This window comes from Coregonus clupeaformis, chromosome 23, assembly GCF_020615455.1.
Source record: "Coregonus clupeaformis isolate EN_2021a chromosome 23, ASM2061545v1, whole genome shotgun sequence".
NCBI classification, from domain to species: domain Eukaryota; kingdom Metazoa; phylum Chordata; class Actinopteri; order Salmoniformes; family Salmonidae; genus Coregonus; species Coregonus clupeaformis.
The window spans coordinates 57842598-57867892 of record NC_059214.1 but is presented as its reverse complement, the minus strand read 5'-3'; the positions used below and the strand labels follow the sequence as shown (position 1 = coordinate 57867892).

The window sequence follows — 25295 nt, the reverse complement described above, 5'->3', positions numbered from 1 at the left end:
ATGAACTGTAACTCACAAAAATCGTTGAAATTATTGCATGTTGTTGTATATTTTTGTATTTTATTACATTCTAGCCTATTCTGTTATTTTCTACATTATTTTGTTATGTTCTACTCTATTCTATTTTCATTAATAGATTTTTGGGAGAATGATCAGGTCCTTAAACAGTCTCTTAATGTGCAAAGAAAACATCACACCAGGCAAGACTGTTGAAGTTTTAAATGTTTTATTTTTTGCCCGGGTCAGCGCTTCAAAGTTTACTCTCACTTCATTATAATAATAAACCCATGTCAGTAACCTTTACAGCATAGACAATCTATTTTAGTGTACAAAATCCCTAAGGCTCTTTCTATGCTTGCCTAAAAAGGTGTTTAATGGCCTCAACTTGAACAGTTTCTCATGTTATGCACATTTTTGTAAGCACCTGTAAATATTCCTCCTCTCCAGCAGTAGGGCTATGCAATAGCATATATTGGGAATTGTGAATGACTTCTTGGCATCAGCCCACAGCTCCTAAGGAACACAGGCCATTGACGAATATCCTCCCTCTCACTCAGTTTAGGGCAAGTTTTTCCAGGACGCACCAGTTGGCCGCTCTCTGTCAGTTCTGCCTTCATGAATAGATTTGCACAATATAATCCAGCCAAGTACTCAGTTGTCTAAATTGCAGCGCTAATGGTCCTGATCAGCAGAAGACAACAGATGATGGACAGAGATTTGTGGAGAGGGACAGAGCACATCTGGATAGATGACCATGTTGCATGCCTACACTAGAACTGTTTGTCATGTTATGCAGACTGTTTGTGACTGAGGACGGGCAGGTCAATAAATATGCCTCTTAACCAGTATGCAATAGCTGCATGCCTCATGGGAATCATGAATATAAATAGATTATATAATCAAGCCAAATTCAGTTGTCCAAATTAAAGTTCTAATGGCCCTGATGAGCAGCGGATGACATATGTGAGAGAGAGATCTGTAGAGAGATGGACAGAGGGAGGCAGGAGAACATCTGGATAGATGGACCACGGACAGAGCACATCTGGACAGATGACCATGCTGCACGCCAGTGACTGGGAGCACATCCAAGTCAGCTGGACTGCAATCCCACCTTCCAAATAAACCATCACATTAATTCAAATGGTAATACATATTTTATTCTGTAATACGTCCATTGTTAGATTAATCAGATTTGAGGCTAAGAAACAATCCTATATATCCACAATGGACTCCTCCAAATGGGTGGTATTTAAATAAACGTAATACTAAGTTATGGACGTTACATGCCATAGCTCTCTGTTAATCATGACAGCTTGTAAGTCCTGTTTCATGTGGTCTTCCAGGTTGTCTTCACCCATGAGAGGGTCAGGGTACCCACAGTATGAGACTGCTGGCGCCCAGCTCAGGATGCCTGAAACAGTGACCAGAAAATCTCAGCCTCCTGACCATGGGGCTGTATGTATCAAGCACCTCACAGTAGGAGTGCTGATCTAGGATCAGTTTAGTCTTTTAAATGATAAAATGGGATTATATGGACAGGAGTTACCTAATCCTAGATCAGCACTCCTACTCAGACGCTCGATACATTGGCCGTAGATCTTCTCGCTGGTCCTGGGCAGAGCTCCGTACAGCTCCTGGTTGGTCAGGTGTTGTGACCAGTGGACCCTGGTTTTCTAGTCTTATGTATTAACAAAACAAGCAATCAACATCATTGGAATACAATAATACAGGATTGTAAATTACGTAACAATTTGTAACTCCATAAGTAATAATAATGCATCCCCTTGCACTCCCCCTGGAGGTAGGCTTTGGTAATAAAGAGACTATAGATCCGGTTCATTTCTCGTCACACTGACCCATACACTCTCCTTTGAAATATTTACCAAAAGCCCTCATTCTTTTTATTTTTTTATTTGACAAGCAGCAGGATCATGTTTGTCACCTCAATTTGTTTTTTCTTTACATTTGAAAGTAAATACAATTATCAGTTTACCGGTTTTATTACAATATTTTTTTCTAACTTCGATACATTTAAGAAAAAACAACTGCAAACGTGAGAAAAGAAAGCATGGTTTTCCGCGTCTAGTCTCTAACATTTTCATCAATGTTACAGCTCACTCGCTCTTTTCCCATTCTTTTTTTGTTTTCGGTTAAGTCGACCAAAAATGTATTATCAGCTTTGCGCTCAGATCCCTACAGGCATTTTCCATTGACGCAATGGGTGCGTGGCACTGGTGATGTTGTAAACAGCATAAAATCAGAAGAGGGGGGATGGGGGCCAGAGGATGTCATGACTCGGTGGCTGTCTGGGTTGAATCGTTTTGTTTGTTTCCAAGATGGAGGCACACAGACCTGCTTCATCCCTCCCTCCGTATAGGAGCATGCGAGACAGCGACAGCCCAAAAATAAATGAAGAATGGTCTCTGTCGTTCTTTGCTTAACCAGCTGTTGGTTGGTTGGGGTAGGGGCCTTATACACCATTATTCCGCCATTACGCTACATAGCTATACTCGTCTGCAGAGCTCTGGCTCCTCTCGATGTACTGCTTGTCGATGAGCACCTCGATGCACTTCTTGATCATGCTGATACTGGGGTTAAATCGGGCTTTGGACTGGTTGATGACCTGAGGGGAGAAATAAACAGACACAGAGAAAGAAATTAACAGGCTGCATTAACAATGTGGTGAACATTCCCTCTGGAATCCATTTTGTTGTTTTTGCAGCATGCCGTTTATTTCTCCAGCTGGATATCAACAAAAACAATAAACCTCAACTGCCTTTCCTTGCGATAGTACAGCTGTGCCCAATGGAATTGTGTCTGTAAAGCCATAGAGTGAGGTTTACTGGATGTGTAAAAAAATCCAGTCTCGACTGAAAGGCCACTCCGATACACTCGTCTTTCATTCAATTTGCTACAGAATCTCCATTGGAGTGGTGCTCAGTTATCTATCTCCATCTGGATTTATGTCATGCAGGCAGTGATAATAGATCAACAACAACACATGCAGGAGTTGGAGACCACATCACAGCTTGGCCCCCAGGCAACCATCATCTCAGGTATGTCCAATCTCTCCATGGTTGGAGAGGTGTCCCGAGCATGGAACAGTACATGATTGCGCAAACGAAGGGGGGAAAGGTATGTGGTGGGAAAGGTAAGCCACTAAATCAGTCACGCAAGCCCTCATTATGTGCTTCGACTGAAATAAAAAATATTGAACCATTAAAGTACAAACGGTAAAAAAATAACTGTGGTTGGAGAGAGAGAGAGAGAGAGAGAGACAGAGACCGAGAAAGAGACAGAGAGACAAACAGACAGACAGAGAGAGAGAATGGTGCCCTCTCTCCAGCCCGCATGCATGTTCTAACAACATCCTTAAGGGGAGACACTCATTCCATCCTGACATATCCCTCTGTTCTGTGTTCTCGACTCACAGATGGCATACAGCATCTCACCATCAGGGAAGGAATTCACCCTCCTGACAAAGTAGAACATCAACACAGGAACACAGGAGGAAGAGCCATAGGTTAGAGACCCACACCAGGGAGGACACCGTACTCCCTCTGGCAGGGGAAAGACAGACCTTTGCCCTCAGGGAAACCCTTGGATCTCTCCATTCCCATGTCTTAACCTGTATCTCCCCTGCCTGTTCCCAGATCTGCTGGTGCTGTGTAGACAACTCCTATGGTCATTGACAAGACAGCGCAAACAGATCTGGGACCAGGCTAGTATTTACATTTTACATTTTTGTCATTTAGCAGACGCTCTTATCCAGAGCCACTTACAGTTAGTGAGTGCATACAGTTTCATACTGGCATCTCAGGACCAGGTGTCTCTGTACAGTGCATGTACAGTAACTTGTGTGTGTAGATCCCCTGTACATGGTTGGACGTGGGTGATATTAAACTCACCTCCTGTATGAGGGCGTTGTGTCTGAGCACTTTGCGTGCCTTCATGATTCTCACTATAGCAGCTTGTAAATACATTTTGCGGTCCTCGTCCACTGCACTCCTTGTCTGCTCCATCTCCTGCAGGGTTGGAAACACAGAAATAGGGCTTTACACAGAGGCAGATATATTGACACTTTCAGACAACAGCAGAGGTGTTTGCAGGGCGGGATGGCTCCAGAGCTCTCAAGGTTATAGGGTACTGTACCTGTGGTGTGTCTTTCTGCATTGATGTTGTGATCTTGAACTTTGTTCTTTTACTGGTGAAACTCATATTTAGTGAAAATGTGGACTCTGCCTCGATTTCCTCCTGAAGATGAGAAAAGAGTTACCCGCTGACTGATGAGAGTATCCAAAAGGACTGAGGAATAACACAAATGCCAAGATGAGCTACTTTTAAATCCTCCTAACCAATAAAGAAGACCCTGCTGACTCCAGATCTCCGGGTGACTCAGTGGCTGCTGACACCTGACCCCTGACCTTTTGGGAGTCGTGGTTGAGCATCTTGACATCCAGCAGGGACTTGATGGTCTTCTGAAGCTCTTTCTCATTCATCTGGGTGGAGTCCTGGAGCTCCTTGTAGCCTACCTGTTAGGATATGATAGTGAGCTAAGTGAGTGCTTAAGGAGCTAGTTTAGTGCTTAGTTAAGGCACAGTTAAGATTGTCCATTTCCACTAAACACTTTGGTTTGGTAACACACCGTCTCGCTGTTGTTGAACGCCAGCAGCACTGCCATCTGGTATGTGGTCACCATGGCAACGTAGGGCTTGGAGAGATAGTTCATCTTCACCTCGCCTGAAGAAGAGGAGAGCCAATCATTAGCATCACCAATGCTGTATATCAATACCACTATCTTATTCACCACACCACCTATTGATAACAGCTTGTAAGAAAAACCAAGGAGAAATCGGACAAAAGCAATCCCCAATCCTGTGTTCTCTGGGTATTCTTGTAACCGCACACAGGGATTTAGTTCCAATCCGGTAATTGCAGTGTTTGTGTGGAGAATTTATGCTGTTGTAATGTTTGAAGGAGTCATCACAGTCTTAGTGCTGTGTGATTTCATGGATTATGTAGTAGTAGTGCCAGGTGCAGCTCAGTGTTAGTGTTGGGTAGAATCAGACCCTCTCTAACATGGACATGTAGTAGTGTCACACTGATTTGGGATAAAACACCCTGCAGTACATACAGACATAATCCATTTCAGACTATGGAAGTCTCATCCTGTTACTCCTGTTGAGCTATGGATGTGATTTCAGTTTCAGTGAAACATAAGGTAGGGGAGAGTGAGGTAAGTTGAGCCATTTTTTTTATATTCAGCATCACTCCGTCAAGGGAAATATAGTATTCTTTCTAACAAAGATATCTAAATATGTTTCAGGATGTTGTGTATCCCTGGAAATAATCAGAATTCATGTAAACATTACAGTTTTGAAAACAGCTTGTCCAAAAACAGTGGCCTCTTGGCACAACTTACACATGTATGGCCCCGTATAGCTCAGTTGGTAGAGCATGGCGTTTGCAACGCCAGGGTTGTGGGTTCGATTCCCACAGAGGGCCAGTATAAAAAAAAAATATGTATGCACTCACTAACTGTGAGTGGCTCTGGATAAGAGCGTCTGCTAAATGACTAAAATGTAAAAATATAAAATGTAAGTTGAGCTGCGGGACAGGGTAAATTAAGCCGCCTACAAATGTCTGTACTGAATGAAATATATTATATTTCCCAAACACATCTTTTAGCACAGGTTTAACCCCTAACAAACACTTTTTTTTTTTTTTTACACGGTTACCTCATATCCCAGCGACAACGTGCCATTAAACCTGGGAAGAAAACACTTCAATTTGCTCAACTTGCCATTGGATCAACTTACCCCAAGGCAAACATTTTGACTATATTAGCCCACACAGCTACAAGGATACACGTTCATGCTAGGTTTAGGACCTCATATTGAAGCTTATAGAGACCCCAACTGATGTATAGAACAATCTTAAAACGATCTACCTAGATTCAAGCATCTTGAAACCTCGAACACAAATTAATTTGACTTGATGAAAATCTGTATTTTGGACCTAACTTGCTCACCACTTTTTCCCTGTGGTTTCTTCCTTCACAGACTCCATGAACTGTTGACCTTCCTAAATATTTGGTAAAATGATTACATTTTGTGTATGGTTTCCTAGTAACAACTCTCCCCTTTGGCTCAACTTACCCCAGTCTTCCCTACTGCTGCCTACTAAAAATGTCACATCTTTTTCACTGGGTTTCTACTATCTGCTGTGTGTGTGTGTGTGTGTGTGTGTGTGTGTGTGTGTGTGTGTGTGTGTGTACCTGTGCAGAGATAGTGCAGCCAGGTCAACTTCCTCCCGCTGAAGTGCTGATTATAGAACAACTCAAACTGTAGAGAAAACCAATCATGATAGAATTACATAATTTAACATCTGCAGTTTTGTTGAACAGCCATGTTTAATCTTGGAGCAACCACAGAAAGACACTGTCATCTCTCTATGGGCACAACCTCTCCAAACAACCACGTCTCCTGAACCACTACTCACCATCTGAACACTCTTCTCCAGCTCTTGTGGGATGGCAAAGGTAGAGGAGGGGACGTGTGTCAGGGGCCAGGCTCCTGCCTGCAACGAGACAACACACAGTAAGATATCTCCACCGCCATTGCCATTGAGCTTCTCACAGCAAACGTGCGTGAAGTTGCCTAATCTTTAAAAAACACAGATAATTAACCTATTATCCTATTTCACTGTACTGTCACAACAACCAATTTATTGGAAAAACACCACATTGGATACTTATTTCCTAGCAGGGAGTTTGGTTATACCATTGCTCATGGCTATGTTGTTGTCATTCGTCCACTCTCTGTCTTCTGTTATATGTGTAACCTCAAGTATGCCAAGCATATCTCCACCAACCACTGCAGAAGTTCTCTCTCAGGAAAAATAAAGTTATTATATTCTTTGATGTGACAGTAACAACTAGTGATGGGGGGGTTGATACATTTTAAAACGCCTGTATTTTTCATCATATAGCTTGTTCTCCATCTTTTTAAATAGTGAGCCAACATGTTTTCAGCACTTTTATTTCCATGACTGATCAAAACTAATTTTCTCATGCTCTCTTGTCCATCTGCAGCAGACATATGGTGAGCAATATGTTTGGAACATCAAATCGCAGTACCGAATCGCAATACATATAGAATCGTGATAATCACAACACATATCCTGTCAGCACCTACTGTAAGTATGGTGATAATATTTTATCGTGAGGTCCCTGGCAATTCTCAGCCCTAGTGACAACCACCTGTAATACGTAGATCTGGAAGCTGATTCCCAGTTCGACTGGTGATTCCTGGGTCTTGATGAAGTTGTTGAATTTGTTGTTCAGGTCTGCGCTGACACTCATGTCTGTGTACATTCTGTGGAGCTTGCTTGTGAACTCGTAGCCGCACGCTTGCTGCAGGGGGGAGAGAGAGAGTTCACAGGGTGACACAGGGGACAGGGAGAAGTGTGTGTGGGGGCCTTTCCTCTTTTGTTCTCTATTGTTCCTCTATTGTTCCTCAAGCAAGGGGAGGCCGATGACATCACGGATTCCCATCAGACCAATTAATTGAACGCCCTACTTCTTGTTTGCAGTTGTCTAAAAAAACACTATTTTTACCATTTAGTGTGTGTACTTTACACTTGAGATATTGCTTTTCAACAGTAAAAGTAAAAAAAAAAATCACTGGAGGATGTCTTGGATGCAGTGGTATTCATACTTTTTCAGCGAGGACCACATTTATTTCGCAAGAATTTCTCACGACCCATCCCCACCCATGACACAATCTTAAAATCATTCAATTTCTATTTTTACATCAACAAATAACCTTCAATTCATTACATTTTAATCTCTTATTAAAATGAAAATAAACCCAAAAATAAATGTACTCAATAAAATTTTATTTTTCAAATAATCTTTCTAAAAAAACGTTTGTATATTGTTCCATTCAATAAAAAGAAAAACGTTTTAAATAATTTTTTCCACTGCAGTCCCCCGCGATTGGACTAGAGGTCGCAACATTGACTTTGAATACCACCGCTTTAACGGGTTGGTTTGAGAGTTATGTGTAATAGTATTTTAAAAGGGAAAAACTGACAGTTTAAAGAGTGTTGCTTAATTATGGCATGAATTATAGGAATTCCGTTAGCGTCTTGTCCAGGGAGTGTACTTGTACGCCAAGGTTCTTCACGCTACAGAAACAGGAGATTAGCCCACACGTCAAGTGCCTTTCTGGTTAGGAAAAGGCATAAAAGACCTTGAACGGCACCTGATAGAGTTGAAAGGAGCCTTATTTCACCTTTAGTTTGTTGATCATGGCTTCTTCTGAGTCCATGGACAAGGACAGCCCGTGTATTAACCTCTTTGCTAACATTCTTGCATAAAACTGTGCGAAAGAAAGATGAGAGGGGGAGAGAGAGAAAAAGAAACATAATTAAGAAGAAAACAAGACTTCAATTCATTATCTCAGCCTCCAAATAAAAACATATGTTTCTTCCAGTTAATGCTTTTTAGCGAATATCAAATTCGTCAATATCCCTGGTCATTTGAGATAATGACGCTAATGCAGGTCTGTCTGTCAGCTACCTTTTGAAAAACGTCCTTGTCATCTATGTACTTGAACACGGTGATGAAGCTGGTCAGCTTGTCTTCCACCTCGTTCTCTGTCATTCCCTTTGCAGACTTCTTCAGCAGATTGTCACAATACTTGGCGAGCTACATGGGTAAAGGGCCAAACAACACAGTCAGTCATCACTATGGCCTACAAAACAAATGTTTTTTTTTTTAAACGTACAGTAGTAGAGATCTAGACCCAGGGTTTTTGCTTTGTCTATTACCAGGGTCTTATCTTATAACCCCACAACATTTCCAAACCTCAGGTGTCATGAATGAGTCTCGCACTCACCAGTTCAGGTGCTTTGCAGATGGATTTGGGCTCCCTGTGGTTAACCACTGAAGTCAAAGCCTGGGGAGGATCAAACAAGGCAGTCATTTTACATAAGCAGTTTCAATACATCTACAGCCAAGACATCAACTTATACCAAGCATGAACAGTTATGATTTAACTTATGAGCCTTAATATATAAAATATGGATTATTTCCCGCAGGGAGTGAGGAACAATCTGTTAGTGAAGAGAAACACCTCTCACTGGCGCCACCTACTGGTATTAACTGTATAGCGTTCACATTCTGATTTTGCATTTAAGCCTGCCAGGGATTCATAATGTTAATACCTTATCAAGCGCGCTCATGAAGTGCTGATCCCCATTCAGCACTGTGTTAATGAGCTGAACGAATTTACTGTGAACCTCCAACACGGACTCCACAAACAGGGTTGGCATCTGGGGAGGGAACCAAACAAAACAACAGGAGGTTTAGCAGTGGCCTGTTATATTATGTTTGAGATATAATCTGATACAGGTAACTGCCAAAATAAAGGAAATGCTAAATGAGGGATACAAAGTTTATTGAAAGCAGGTCCTTGGTTTCCACTAGATAGCACAGCCACAAAGTCAAAATTGGCTATATCAAACATATATGAAAGAAAAATTCGCTTTTTGGTCTTACATTTACAGTTAGGGTTAGGTTAGGGTTCAAATCTAATTTTAAGAAGAGAAATTGTAGAAATATGGTAACACAGGTGTGGCAGTTAACATCCCATCATGCTTAGGGTCATGTATAAAAATGCCAAGTTGCCCATTATTTTGACTACCATGGCTAGAAGAAATCAGTGACTTTGAAAGAGGGGTCTTAAAAGGAGCATAGGGTGTTTAAAGGGTTGTGTGTGTGTGTGTGTGTTAGCTGTGAGTTATTGATAATCTGATGATGCATAGTGATAATGTATAGCTAGTGTTTTAAGCCCCCAAAACAACCCCATGTACAGTTGAAGTCGGAAGTTTACATACACCTTAGCCAAATAGATTTAAACTCCATTTTTCACAATTCCTGACATTTAATCCTAGTAAAGATTCCCTGTCTTAGGTCAGTTAGGATCACCACTTTATTTTAAGAATGTGAAATGTCAGAATAATAGTAGAGAGAATGATTTATTTCAGCTTTTATTTCTTTCATCACATTCTCAGTGGGTCAGAAGTTTACATACACTCAATTAGTATTTGGTAGCATTGCCTTTAAATTGTTTGACTTGGGTCAAACGTTTCAGGTAGCCTTCCACAAGCTTCCCACAATAAATTGGGTGAATTTTGGCCCATTCCTCCTGACAGAGCTGGTGTAACTGAGTCAGGTTTGTAGGCCTCCTTGCTCGCACACGCTTTTTCAGTTCTGTCCACAGATTTTCTACAGGATTGAGGTCAGGGCTTTGTGATGGCCACTCCAATACCTTGACTTTGTTGTCCTAAAGCCATTTTGCCACAACTTTGGAAGTATGCTTGGGGTCGTTGTCCATTTGGAAGACCCATTTGCGACCAAGCTTTAACTTCCTGACTGATGTCTTGAGATGTTGCTTCAATATATCCACATCATTTTCCTTCCTCATGATGCCATCTATTTTGTGAAGTGCACCAGTCACTCCTGCAGCAAAGCACCCCCACAGCATGATGCTGCCACCCCTGTGCTTCACGGTTGGGATGGTGTTCTTCGGCTTGCAAGGCACCCCCTTTTTCCTCCAAACATAACGATGGTCATTATGGCCAAACAGTTCTATTTTTGTTTCATCAGACCAGAGGATTTTTCTCCAAAAAGTACAATCTTTGTCCCCATGTGCAGTTGCAAACCGTAGTCTGGCTTTTTAATGGCGGTTTTGGAGCAGTGGCTTCTTCCTTGCTGAGCGGCCTTTCAGGTTATGTCGATATAGGACTCGTTTTACTGTGGATATAGATACTTTTGTACCTGTTTCCTCCAGAATCTTCACAAGGTCCTTTGCTGTTGTTCTGGGATTGATTTTCACTTTTCGCACCAAAGTACGTTCATCTCTAGGAGACAGAACGCGTCTCCTTCCTGAGCAGAATGACGGCTGCGTGGTCCCATGGTGTTTATACTTGCGTACTATTGCTTGTACAGATGAACGTGGTACCTTCAGGCGTTTGGAAATTGCTTCCAAGGATGAACCAGACTTCTGAGGTCTTGGCTGATTTCTTTTGATTGTCCCATGATGTCAAGCACAGAGGCACTGAGTTTGAAGGTAGGGCTTGAAATACATCCACAGGTACACCTCCAATTGACTCAAATGATGTCAATTAGCCTATCAGAAGATTCTAAAGCCATGTTTAAAGGCACAATCAACTTAGTGTATGTAAACTTCTGACCCACTGGAATTGTGATACAGTGAATTATAAGTGAAATAATATGTCTGTAAACAATTGTTGTAAAAATTACTTGTGTCATGCACAAAGTAGAAGTCCTAACCGACTTGCCAAAACTATAGTTTGTTAACAAGACATTTGTGTAGTGGTTGAAAAACTAGTTTTAATGACTCCAACCTAAGTGTATGTAAACTTCTGACTTCAACTATATGACTGACTGAGAAGGGTTACTGGTGACTTATTCTTGTCATATCATGTTTATGATAATGATATTCTGACTCAAATATCTGAGTCAGAAAAGGATATTCATATGATAGGTAAGATATAAAAAACCTTGCAGAGAAACTGACGATCTCTTAGAAGTTATGGATGGAGTTTGAAAGTTGGCTGTCAGAAGTATTACAATGTAATACGTCTGTCTGCGTATTATAAGACATGGCAAATGAGGGTGCAGTGAGATACCGATGGGTTAGACTATACTTTTCTTGTCAATCATCTTGAAAAAATGTATACTTAAAGACTGGAAATCAACCAATCCTCCATAGTTAACACAATGGAAAGGTCAAATGCTTTAATATCTAAAAATGTTGAAAGTGCGTGGGCAACGGAAAGAAACAAAATGGTGCAGTTTGAGGCCATGAGGAGGAGAGTGATGCGGGCGCTGGAGATGGAGTGTGAGTAGGTGGGTCTGGGCAGGTGTGATGTAGTTGACGTTTGTGTATGTTTTGTTATCATGCATACTGATAATGTAGAGTGATAACATGGGGAAGTGGAGATGTGACGTACGTTTTCCTGAGAGAGGTTACTGGTGGCTCGGATGCCCTCATCGTGGACATGGATCTGGAGCTCCTGGATCATGTGAGGTAAGCCACTGGACACGGCTCGCAGCAGGGTGTACATGTTAGCCATGTCTGTAGGGGGGAAAGAGAGAGAGAGAGTGTTATGGAGATCTTCAGTCAGTCACAGCTGGATGTTCTCCGTTCGGTTTGAAATCTGATAGCAAATAGCTATGGTAAAGGCCAGAAACATATGGGAGTCAGTCAATGTCAAGGAACCATATGGGATTTAGCCAGCCAGGTCAAATAGAGCCTGCTCAATCGCCAATGATAGGATGACCTGTGCTTAATTAACACTGGCTTTAAGCCAGCCCTTGGATCTATAGGCTAGTAGCTACCGATTGACCATCTAACTACAGATTGCCCATCTACACTGAACTAAATTATAAACGCAACATGTAAAGTGTTGGTCCCATGTTTCATGAGCTGAAATAAAATATCCCAGAGATTTTCCATACGAACAAAAAGCTTATTTCTCTCAAATGTTGTGCACACATTTGTTTACATCCCTGTTAGTGAGCATTTCTCCTTTGCCAAGATAATCCATCCACCTGACAGGTGTGGCATATAAAGAAGCTGATTAAACAGCATGATCATTACACAGGTGCACCTTGTGCTGGGGTCAATAAAAGGCCACTCTAAAATATGCAGTTGTGTCACAAAACACAATGCCACAGATGTCTCAAGTTGAGGGAGTGTGCAATTGGCATGCTGACTGCAGGAATGTCCACCAGAGCGGTTGGCAGATAATTTTATGTTATCTTTTCTACCATAAGCCGCCTCCAACATTGTTTTATGCCTTGATCACACTGATAGTGTTTTGCGCAAAATAGTATGCAGCATCATCTGGATATGTGTGCAACATTCACCTACCATTTCTGTCAAGTCGTCTACGCATACAGTTTGACGCATACGTTTGATAAATCCAACGTATGCACCATACAGAACGCACTGCAACTGCCTCTGCAACGCAATGCTGCAAGGCAAATGCAGCGTTCCTTTGGAAATTAATATACTTCTGGTGTACCAAAATGAAATGACACTGTCAGTGTGATCGAGGCGTTAAAGAGATTTTGGCAGTACGTCCAACCGGCCTCACAACCACAGACAATGTGTAACCACGCCAGCCCAGGACCTCCACATCCGGCTTCTTCACCTGCGGGATCGTCTGAGACCAGCCACCCGGACAGCTGATGAAACTATGGGTTTGCACAACCGAAGAAATTCTGCAAACTGTCAGAAACCGTCTCAGGGATGCTTGTCGTCCTCACCAGGGGCTTGACCTGACTGCAGTTCAGCGTCGTAACGGACTTCAGTGGGCAAATGCTCACCTTTGATGGCCACTGGCACGCTGGAGAAGTGTGCTCTTCACAGATGAATGAAGATGGTGTCGTTTGGCGAGCGGTTTGCTGATGTCAACGTTGTGAACAGAGTGCCCCCTGGTGGCGGTGGGGTTAAGGTATGGGCAGGCATAAGCTACAGACTACGAACACAATTAAATTTTATCGATGGCAATTTGAATGCACAGAAATACCGTGACGAGATCCTGAGGCCCATTGTCGTGCCATTCATCCGCCGCCATCACCTCATGTTTCAGCATGATAATGCACGGCCCCACGTCGCAAGGATCTGTGCACAATTCCTGGAGGCTTCCATGGCCTGCATACTCACCAGACATGTCACCCATTGAGCATGCTTGTGATGCTCTGGATCGACATGTACAACAGGATGTTCCAGTTCCCGCCAATATCCAGCAACTTCGCACAGCCATTGAAGAGGAGTAGGACAACATTCCACTGGCCACAATCAACAGCCTGATCAACTCTAAGCGAAGGAGATGGCAAATGGTGGTTACACCAGATACTGACTGGTTTTCTGATCGACGCCCCTACCTTTTTTTAAAGATATGTGAACAATAGATGCATTTCTGTATTCCCAGGGATGTAAAATCCATGGATTAGGGCCTAATGCATTTCAATTTACTGATTTTCTTATATGAAACTGTTGCATTTATATTTTTGTTCAGTGTAACTGCAGACTGACCATCTAACTTTTTGTAAATGTTATTTCACCTTTATTTAACCAGGTAGGCCAGTTGAGAACAAGTTCTCATTTACAACTGCGACCTGGCCAAGATAAAGCAAAGCAGTGCGATAAAAACAACAACACAGAGTTACACATGGGATAAACAAAAACATACAGTCAATAACACAATAGAAAATCTATATACAGTGTCTGCAAATGTAGTAAGTTATGGAGGTAAGGCGATAAATAGGCCATAGTTCAAAATAATTACAATTTAGTATTAACACTGGAGTGATAGATGTGCAGAAGATGATGTGCAAATAGAGATACTGGGGTGCAAATGAGCAAAATAAATAACAATATGGGGATGAGGTAGTTGGGTGGGCTAATTTCAGAATGGCTGTGTACAGGTGCAGTGATTGGTAAGCTGCTCTGACAACTGATGCTTAAAGTTAGTGAGGGAGATAAGAGTCTCCAGCTTCAGAGATTTTTGCAGTTCGTTCCAGTCATTTGCAGCAGAGAACTGGAAGGAATGGCGGCCAAAAAAGATTTTCCATTATACCTGGTAACTCTGTGTTGTTTTTAATCGCACTGCTTTACTTTATCTTGAGGCCAGGTCGCTCCTCAGTTGTATGCGAATGAGAACTTGTTTTCAACTGGCTACACCTGTAAAAAATACATCCATATATATATATATATATATATATATATATATATATATATATATAATATATATATATATATATATGTTCCTGACTTCCCTGAAAAGTTGCATATCGCGGGGGCTGTTCGATGCTAATGCAGTACGCACAGGATGTTTTGGTGCAGTCAAGTCTGGGGTGAACCAGCGGCTATATATCTGTTCTTAGTTCTGAATTTTTTGAATGGGGCATGCTTATTTAAGATGGAGAGGAAAGCACTTTTAAAGAACAACCAGGCATCCTCTACTGACGGAATGAGGTCAACATCCATCCAGGATACCCGGGCCAGGTCAATTAGAAAGGCCTGCTCGCTGAAGTGTTTTAGGGAGCGTTTGACAGTGATGAGGGGTGGTCGTTTGACCACGGACCCATTACGGACGCAGGCAATGAGGCAGTGATCGCTGAGATCCTGGTTGAAGACAGCGGAGGTGTATTTAGAGGGTAAATTAGTCAGAATGATATCTATAAGGGTGCCCATGTTTATGGATTTAGGGTTGTACCTGGTAGCAGTGGCGGCTCCTGAAAAAATTCTCAGGGGGGGCAATTTTTCTGATGATTTAGGTGACCTACACACATTTTAAAAAAGATATGTCCAGCAACAACATGAAGACAGGGGCAGCATATAAGTCAATACCAGAAGCATTTATTGACTGATCTCAAAAGTGTTGGCTTACCAGGGTTGGTGGAGCCCTCAGTTTCATCTTTGCCTCGCAAAGCTAACTCAAACACTCCGCAAAACTTCACACACTGGATTAGCGGGCTGAGGATGTGGCGTTCTTGCTAATGTCGTAGTAAATATATTTGTTATAGTGAATATGGAATATGATATGTTGAGTAAAATGTTGTGCTAAGATCTATTTAGGTCAGGAGCTGGTTATAAGTTCTGTTCCTATCCAATAACAATGGACAAAAGGGTCCTATCTTGTCAGCCTTGTCAGTTTCAGTTCTCCAGTAAACTTGTGATTATCAACACTAACCTCATCGTTGTGGCGGCGGACAGCTAGCCTGTATCCCTCATCCAGTTGAGTGGGAATGTTCACTCTCCCCAAAGCAGACAATCTCAAACAGCTATCCATGTGGGTCTTTGACAGCTCATGTTTCTTAATCTTTCCTGAAAGATGGTGCATGTCCGTTACACACCAGTCGCTGTCCAAGCGGTGCTGTCTGCCGTGCCGCCTTCAGGGTGAAAGAGTAAGCAGGGGGTAGCAGAAGACTGCATTAGCTACATCGCAGCCTGCTAGCCAGGTTTTTCGTTCGTACCAATTTTTGGAAAATCCTCGGTGTAGGACTTCCCCCCTTTAGTAGAAACCTGTTGAATTATTAAATTTGGTCTGGGAGGTCCTAATTGTTTCGTTGCCAATTTATCTTGATTTGTTCGCCGACAAAAAGTAACTTATTTCAAAGAGACAATCGAGTTGCACTGAACGCTATAGCCATCTTGATAGTAGTACGTGAATTGATTGATGAGGCTACCCGCTCTTTTCTTAGTTACGTTCATGGTTACGTTACGTATGACGAAAGCGTAAGTGCAAGCCCTCAGAAACCCATAGAGATTGTATTGAAAGCTCTGATATTTGAAAAAATAGATTTTACATGGGAGTCTATGACAGACTTCTGGGCGATTTTCAACCTGACTGAAATCGCCCCAAAAGGGGGGGGGGCCATTTGAAGCACGACTTTGGCCTGATTGGACATTTAGTGGCACTGTGGCAGATCAGACGTCTAGATTACAACACTGATAACTACTGTTGCCGTGATATAATTGATTAGGAAAAAAATCCCTTCCTTTTCCCGTTTGGCAGTGCGTCGCCCATATCGCCCTATTGAACACACCGCCCCTGCCTGGTAGGTTCCTTGATAATTTGTGTGAGATTGAGGGCATCTAGTTTAGATTGTAGGACGGTCCGGGGTGTTAAGCATATCCCAGTTTAGGTCACCAAGCAGTACGAACTCTGAGGATAGATGGGGGGGCAATCAATTCACATATGGTGTCCAGGGCACAGCTGGGGGCTGAGTGATAGACTTATTTCTGGTGGATTTTTAGAAGTAGAAGCTCAAACTGTTTGGGCACAGACCTGGATAGTATGATAGAGCTCTGCAGGCTCTCTCTACAGTAGATTGCAACCCCGCCCCCTTTGGCAGTTCTATCTAGATGGAATATTTTGTAGTTGGGGATGGAAATTAACTTTCAGACTGACCATCTAACTTTCAGACTGACCATCTAACTTACAGACTGACCATTTAAATACAGACTGACCAGCTAAGTACAGTAATAGACTGTCTAAGCCAGCCCCTGGATCTATTAGTATCAAACAAACTGACCGTCACTCCTGTAACCAGACTGACCGTCTCTCTTCTCCTTGCGGATGATGTTCTGACACTCCCCATGGAGGAACTGCAGGTGGTCCGCCACCATCCTCTGCTGGCATTCGTGGATGACTTTGGCGTAGGAGCTGGGGTGCAGGTACTTTCGACATCGCACCTCCTCGTCTTTCAACCGTCCTAAAACCTAGGTGGAGTCAGGGAGGGAAGGGAACACATTGGATCGATTAATTTGTTTAATACAGTTAATTATGCGCATGTCAAAGACGCTACTCGCCAACTGTCCCAGGCCCAATAGGGCTGAATGACTGCCAAAAAACATCTAATGGAACGTATAATTAAACAGAATTTCCAAATGTGGGTCTGCTGTAGACCCATGCAGTTCCTCTGCGAGGTCAGTTCCTCTCTGCTTACCTCATGTCAAAATAAAAGTCCCCCACAAGTTCCTGCTTTTTTTGGTGCAGGTATGGCACACATGCAGAACTTTTACTTTGACATGGGGTAAGTGGAGAGGAATTGGGTCTACAACAGACGCATGTTTGGAAAATCTTTCATTTATGTTCTATTAGATGTTTTATTTTAATCAATTTCCCCCCTGTATTAGGACCAACCCTACGGACAATCAGCAGAGTAAGTTGAAATTAAATGTTATTTAACTTTGGCTTCCGGCAGACTATTACGTTTATTTGTAAGCCAATTCCTAGCAACGCTAGTGTGCAAATACTAGCGTTGCTAAAAGCAGCTAAAGCAACACTAATGCCGCCAGGCTTTTCTAAAACGTTTTGATCGCGTTAGGCTGGTCTAGACATATGAACTGCAGGCCAGGGCAGCGAGCGAGGCATATCACATATCCCATTTATAGGGATTTCAGTCACGCTCAGCACAACAACAGATGGACAGACACTCATACACACTGCCGACTGCCCCATTGCCTTTTAAAGCCAGAGTGGTGTTTATCCTGGTTAAAGGGCTATCAGATCAATCTGATCATTGGCACTGATTTACAGGTCCACTCGTGAACAGAGGCAGAGTCCCAAATGGCACCCTACTCCCTATATAGTGCATGACTTTTGCCCAGAGCCCATAAGTAGTGGACTACAGTTTATAGTGAATAGGGTGCCATTTCAGACACACTAGGCGGCAGCCATGATGTGAGCTAGCTAGCTAACGTAAGACACTGTCTGTTATCTCTTTGCACTAGAGTCAGTCAGTCACACAGTAATACACAGATTAAACTCTGACGGTGCTACAGCTGGTTGCTCCATGGGTCTCCTCAGACTCACAGCAGAGCAATGACTGTGTACAGCTGCTCCAAGAGTTACCGAGCCTCTGATAAACTAACACCAAGAACACAATAAACACACAGCAAAATACACAATATCCATTTGAGCAATGGCAAGTCACACTATTTAACTGAATTCATATTTTATAATACCCGAACATCAACGGTTTTCCTACATGCTTCCAATGAGACAACAGTATTTCTTAGGGTCACAATAGAGTGCAGTAGAGCCCTTGGATTCTATGTACAAAGAATAAAACAGAGAGCAGCAGGTAACAAGGAAGTGAACTACACTACCTGTCCGGCAGACATCTTACCTTTTCCATTAAGCTAATGTGAGCAGTTAGACCAGAGATGCTATAATTCATATAGCTATGGATCTCTATTAGTTGGACTTCCTACAGCCATCTTACCTTTTCCATATACTGTGAGCAGTTGGACTCTTGCAGTAAATTGGAGGCTTCCTGTTTGTAATACTCTCCAGTTTTCGTCAGAAATGGCCCTTCGAAGATTTCCTGATAAAACTGAAACACAAGAAAAGAATGTGAGCCACGAGTGAGTTCAGAGGAAACACACATCAGCATGGACATGCAATATACTGTACATTAATTAACACAGGCATGCATGAACAGTATCAATTATTCAACGGCATAGTGGCTATATAAAAAAATGAGTTTCAAGACTATCGACTCCAAGCTAACAACTTAAAATGAAATCATTCACCGTGGGAAAACAGGCTACAGAGCAAACATAAATTACCACTGTCCAGAAATATCTTTAAACCAACATATGACAGATGCTTACTCACCTTGAGAGGGAACTTTTTCTTGTACTGTTCAACATGAACAAAGGAGTTGATAACCCCATGGATTACTTTCTGATTTGGGTCCTCGCCACACCGGTCACTGTAAGAGAGGAAAACAAGCTCCATTAGGGGTGATCCCAATTCTATTGGGCATTTACATGTGTCTTGTAAAATAATGTAAATAAGATAGTAAAAGGTGACTTGTGATTTTCAATGTAATTTCAATAAGTAGCCTACTAGTAATACCCTGAACTGGATTAACCTGCTACAACAATAGATACTGCATGTCAGAACAGAGCAAAAGGTTATTTCTTTATCGTCACAGAAACCAAACTTCAGGCCGAGTCATTATGACAATAACAAATCACTAAATAAGAGAACTGTGCATTTCACCTCAAGCGCTTCTCCTCCAATGCTAGCCCTGTTGAATCATATTGTACATCAGAACCAAGAACTACTGTACATACACTGCTCAAAAAAATAAAGGGAACACTAAAATAACATATTCTAGATCTGAATGAATGAAATAATCTTATTAAATACTTTTTTCTTTACATAGTTGAATGTGCTGACAACAAAATCACAAAAATTATCAATGGAAATCAAATGTATCAACCCATGGAGGTCTGGATTTGGAGTCACCCTCAAAATTAAAGTGGAAAACCACACTACAGGCTGATCCAACTTTGATGTAATGTCCTTAAAACAAGTCAAAATGAGGCTCAGTAGTGTGTGCTTGGCCTCCACGTGCCTGTATGACCTCCCTACAACGCCTGGGCATGCTCCTGATGAGGTGGCGGATGGTCTCCTGAGGGATCTCCTCCCAGACCTGGACTAAAGCATCTGCCAACTCCTGGACAGTCTGTGGTGCAACGTGGCGTTGGTGGATGGAGCGAGACATGATGTCCCAGATGTGCTCAATTGGATTCAGGTCTGGGGAACGGGCGGGCCAGTCCATAGCATCAATGCCTTCCTCTTGCAGGAACTGCTGACATACTCCAGCCACATGAGGTCTAGCATTGTCTTGCATTAGGAGGAACCCAGGGCCAACCGCACCAGCATATGGTCTCACAAGGGGTCTGAGGATCTCATCTCGGTACCTAATGGCAGTCAGGCTACCTCTGGCGAGCACATGGAGGGCTGTGCGGCCCCCCAAAGAAATGCCACCCCACACCATGACTGACCCACCACCAAACCGGTCATGCTGGAGGATGTTGCAGGCAGCAGAACGTTCTCCACGGCGTTTCCAGACTCGGTCACGTCTGTCACGTGCTCGTGTGAACCTGCTTTCATCTGTGAAGAGCACAGGGCGCCAGTGGCGAATTTGCCAATCTTGGTGTTCTCTGGCAAATGCCAAACGTCCTGCACGGTGTTGGGCTGTAAGCTCAACCCCCACCTGTGGACGTCGGGCCCTCATACCACCCTCATGGAGTCTGTTTCTGACCGTTTGAGCAGACACATGCACATTTGTGGCCTGCTGGAGGTCATTTTGCAGGGCTCTGGTAGTGCTCCTCCTGCTCCTCCTTGCACAAAGGCGGAGGTAGCAGTCCTGCTGCTGGGTTGTTGCCCTCCTACGGCCTCCTCCACGTCTCCTGATGTACTGGCCTGTCTCCTGGTAGCGCCTCCATGCTCTGGACACTACGCTGACAGACACAGCAAACCTTCTTGCCACAGCTCGCATTGATGTGCCATCCTGGATGAGCTGCACTACCTGAGCCACTTGTGTGGGTTGTAGACTCCGTCTCATGCTACCACTAGAGTGAAAGCACCGCCAGCATTCAAAAGTGACCAAAACATCAGCCAGGAAGCATAGGAACTGAGAAGTGGTCGGTGGTCACCACCTGCAAAACCAGTCATTTATTGGGGGTGTCTTGCTAATTGCCTATAATTTCCACCTGTTGCCTATTCCATTTGCACAACAGCATGTGAAATGTATTGTCAATCAGTGTTGCTTCCTAAGTGGCCAGTTTGATATCACATAAGTGTGATTGACTTGGAGTTACATTGTGTTGTTTAAGTGTTCCCTTTATTTTTTTGAGCAGTGTATAAACCAAGAACCAACTTTTTGATTTCATTCAGCAGCATCCGGATCAGGACAGCTTGCAGGGGCTCGATCATCAGCTTCCTCCACATGTCTAGTGCTAGCTGAAATGGCAGTAAGGATAATTGTATGAGCACATCATATTGTATGTCAGCACTCAGAAATGCAAACTGATATATTGTGACATTTGTACTGAATAACGGAGAATGTAAGTAATGAGATATGATTGAGACTTACCTCTCCTATCTCCATAAGTGGTTCGTTCATGTCAACCCCTCCATAGCCATACTGCAAGTCTGCCTCTGTCAGTTTGTTCTTCTTGATGAACTGTGTGTTGAGGTACCTACATTAGAAAGAGAGGAGAGAAAGCGCATTACACAACATAATATTAATATAATAACACTTGATAATAACTCTTATTTATCTAGAGTTCTACCAAAGTATTGGTAAGACTAGCTCGCTATGGGCGACCCATAACTCAGATTCACTAGTGTGTGAAAGGCCCTGGGATCTTGGCCAATCAGGCCACAGAGAGATAGCAGACAGAAACTGTCCAGCACACATACATGCTGGCTCTGATGGCAGTCATCAGACTACCTACATTCCACAAGTTGTTTTCACAGCTGTGCTGTCCACCTAGAATCAGCAGGAGAGTGACGAGAAGAGATATGAACTCAAGTTCATTTATACAAAATGATGGGATGACAACGTGCTAAATGACCGCTGAAATTGATGAGCTTGTTGTAGAAAATTATGATATCTAAAGCTGTCACTGTGGCGTGAGGTAGCCAAAGTCTTAATTTCCCAATACATCTGCCAATGTGAAATATAAAATATCTGCACCTGAGAAAATGTAGCTTAGCCTAAATAGTAGAAGTGGCAGTGTTCTTTATATAAGGTGTCAATGGCAGGGTAGGTCAGGAACTAGAAATGACTGAGTGATAAGTGCTGGCAGCTACACAATAGCAGTACTCTACTACAGTACTATCAGATTCGACACACACAAACACATTACCCACCCAAGTGCACTTGTAAAAATAGATCCAATACCTCACTATGGGGTATTGATTTTCAAATGAAAAGAGGACACACACAGAAACAGTCAATGGTTGTTGGCACTTCAAAGTTAAGTGTTTCAAGGTAACATTAATGCCCAATAATATGGGGAGCCCATGGGAGAAGCAGGAAGGACAGTGACCTCTACAGTGCTCATGCACCTCATACTGCATTTATGTGGCAAACTCCTACAAAACACAGACAAGTTTGCTGGCACTAAACAATAGGAGAGCTAGGGCTTACAGTAAGACTGAACTCCTATAAGATGGTCTGTATTATTTCAGATTTAGTCAAACCTGGTGTATTGGCTCTCCTATTCGTCAGGGTGTCATCAAAACATTCATAAAAAGGCTGATGGATATTACCTGTACAAGCAATCCATGTAGTCTGCTCCCTTGCTATACTCCTCCCAGTATCTGTGGTACATAACTAAAACCTTCTCCTCCGACTCAAGAACTTTCTGAAATTACAGAGAAAGAATCAGTTTAATACCTTGGCACCTCAATGAAAAGCAGACAACCAACAAATAGAGCAATTAGGATATCCAATATTGAGCAATGGGAAATGTGTCTGAATCAGGTGAAATCAATAGCTTGATTGATACAAATGATTCATCGTATTTACCTTGTACAACTGTCTGACATGGTTCTCCAGGAACACCTTGGTCTCTGTGTACAACTTTTCACCCAGAGGCTCCGGGTAAGCAACACACAAAGCATAGATGTCACTGATTTTAGAGTAAAGGAGTCAAACACATTCATCTATAACACTGAGGAAGAAAATCATGCAGACATTATTTTCTATTTAAAAAGTGACACGTGAACTTGAAAATGTGCTGAAGTTAACTTTGGCTTTATTTAATGGCTTGATTTAATGTCTCGACTATGTAAGCACAGATCAGTGGCATTTTAGACTACAAAATAATGGGCAAACTAAACCGCAAAAAAAAGCAAGTTCAGGAACTCATTATCAAAACAATTTTTCTGTAGAGCTGAAACAGAAAGGATACGAGAATCTGTCGTTCCATGTGGCCCTCTCCACATAATCAAGCATCACCACAGCCTTGATTGTCGTCAGTAGCTTGTTCCATGTTTCATCAAAGTCCACCACCCGCGGCTTCAAGGACATCGTATGGCTTCTTCTTCAGGCTGAGATAAAGAGGGGAAAAGAACAGAGTTATTGGTGTGATTGCACAGCACTGTAATGTTGGAGCAAACTATTTAGAATTATTAAAGCAAATTAAATCATGTATGGTTGTTGAATCAATTAATATACACTCCAATTGTAATCAGTCCAACATCGCACTGCAAATATTAATGTTATATTTCCTCTTCAGATTGGATAAACTGTTACATAATATGTCTCAATAATTAAACAATACTTGGAAATACAGATAATTTACTGATCTGCCTGTAGCATAATGATATTAACTCTGATTATAAGTACTATGCTTGCAATTACAATCTCAAACATGGTGTTGTGATAAAGTTTATGAAATTAATTTAACAATTTACAGTTAAATGGTTAACAACTTAAACTAAAAGCCATATCACAAATGTGTCATGTAAAAATTTGCTGGGAAATTATATAAATATTATACTGCATCAGCTCAATAACACAAATGTAGATTTAGGCCTACATAGCATTACACCTCAACATTCAAACAATCAATAAAATGTCCTATTAATAGCTAACGTTAAAAGGGACTGTTCCACCAAAGTCACAGGTTGTTACTAGAAAACTAATTGACACAGTGTAAACAATGCATTTCGCCAGAATAATCAGTCATCATGTTACCCAACGTTGATAGCTAACTAAGTCAGCAATAATATTTGCTAACAATATTCAGTCATTCGTGACATTAGTTGAACTGTCACAGGTAGCAAGGGGAGTATAATGTTCACGTTAGATATCCCGCAATACTTTTTTTTTTTTTTTAGGCCTGGCTAGCTAGCTTGCAGCTATCCATTCCATTCGTCATTCAAGCTAGCTTGTCACTTTCGGAGAATGTCGCTACATGTTACAGACATAGCTATTTCGCTTAGTTAGCTACTCATTGAAGACACGAACAGTCATATTTTTCTCGAACAATGTCTTAAATTGACTAACTAACCATGTAGCTAGGAAGAAGCACCAAAATAGCTAGCTAGGTACAGTCGCTAGCTGCTAGCTTTGAGATCCAGTTAGAGCTAGGCACTTCCAGCTAGCGACCGATTTGGGGTAGCTACCTAACGTTAGCTAGCTAGCTGCGACTTTAATACATTTATACTGGCAACACGCTACAGTACAGTATCATGGTCTACAAAAACATGTTAACAAGGTTAAATGCAGATTTCTAATATATACATACCTCTAACCAATATGTGTTATTAAAAAGTCAAGTTTCTTCACTGTCACAGGGTTGATCTCTTTCACTTAGCTACAGCTCTTTCATTACCCTACCTTATGGAATATACCATTGTATCAGCTGTAGGGTGTACGGTATTGGAGTAGTTATGAATGTAGTAATTATTAGCATTTCATATAATAATATCAGAGAAGGTAAATGTGTACAATGAAAATATTAATATCTAATAAAAGTCCCAATTACAGATGGCGTCGAGTCAAACACTTATTAAAAAAATCACCATTGTAAGGCAAGAACATCCCTATTTTGTAATGGTGTCGGCACAAACTACGGATACCCGTTTGGGAGCTGTAAGGTAGAGCAAAAAGTAATTTATGAATCGCGTATGAAAACTAGAATGTACATTTCTTCAGCTGTACAAATGCAAGATGTGAAGTAGGAATACTAAGAGATATACAGTAGGCTATTATTTGTATGATTGGAAGGGTTAAGAACCAGTCTACTTAAAAAGTGGTGTGTCATTCAAGTGGTCTTGAATATTGACTGGGTTACACTGTTTTATAAAACTTGTTGTTTGGATCCTGGATGCTGATTGGACGAGCAGCGTTCCAAGCCGTGCTG

The 25295-nt window shown here is 42.1% G+C and overlaps 1 protein-coding gene across 3 annotated transcripts; it reads right to left on the bottom strand.

The window, feature by feature from the left end:
- Nucleotides 1–1135: 1135 nt before the first annotated feature.
- On the bottom strand, nucleotides 1136–24865 carry LOC121549960 (cullin-2). 3 transcript variants are annotated; one of them, XR_005996885.2, is made up of 23 exons: nucleotides 24678–24865; nucleotides 23337–23475; nucleotides 22952–23054; nucleotides 22693–22787; nucleotides 21509–21614; nucleotides 21293–21375; nucleotides 19234–19330; nucleotides 18839–18949; nucleotides 17144–17330; nucleotides 12046–12170; nucleotides 9232–9339; nucleotides 8904–8963; nucleotides 8585–8713; nucleotides 8298–8384; nucleotides 7262–7414; nucleotides 6502–6579; nucleotides 6278–6344; nucleotides 4646–4740; nucleotides 4356–4532; nucleotides 4153–4254; nucleotides 3909–4025; nucleotides 1547–2623; nucleotides 1136–1411 (listed from the first exon to the last, which is right to left on the bottom strand). XR_005996885.2 is itself a non-coding variant. In XM_041861983.2 (22 exons), the coding sequence occupies exons 2-22, from the start codon at nucleotides 23453–23455 to the stop codon at nucleotides 2492–2494; spliced, it is 2331 nt and encodes a 776-aa protein (XP_041717917.1). In that variant the 5' UTR covers nucleotides 23456–23475; nucleotides 24678–24865; the 3' UTR covers nucleotides 1136–2491. The 3 variants fall into 3 exon arrangements, 2 of the variants coding, with proteins under 2 accessions (XP_041717917.1, XP_041717919.1); XM_041861983.2 differs by having other exon boundaries at nucleotides 1136–2623; XM_041861985.2 differs by having other exon boundaries at nucleotides 1136–2623; nucleotides 17168–17330; nucleotides 24678–24860.
- Nucleotides 24866–25295: the final 430 nt, after the last annotated feature.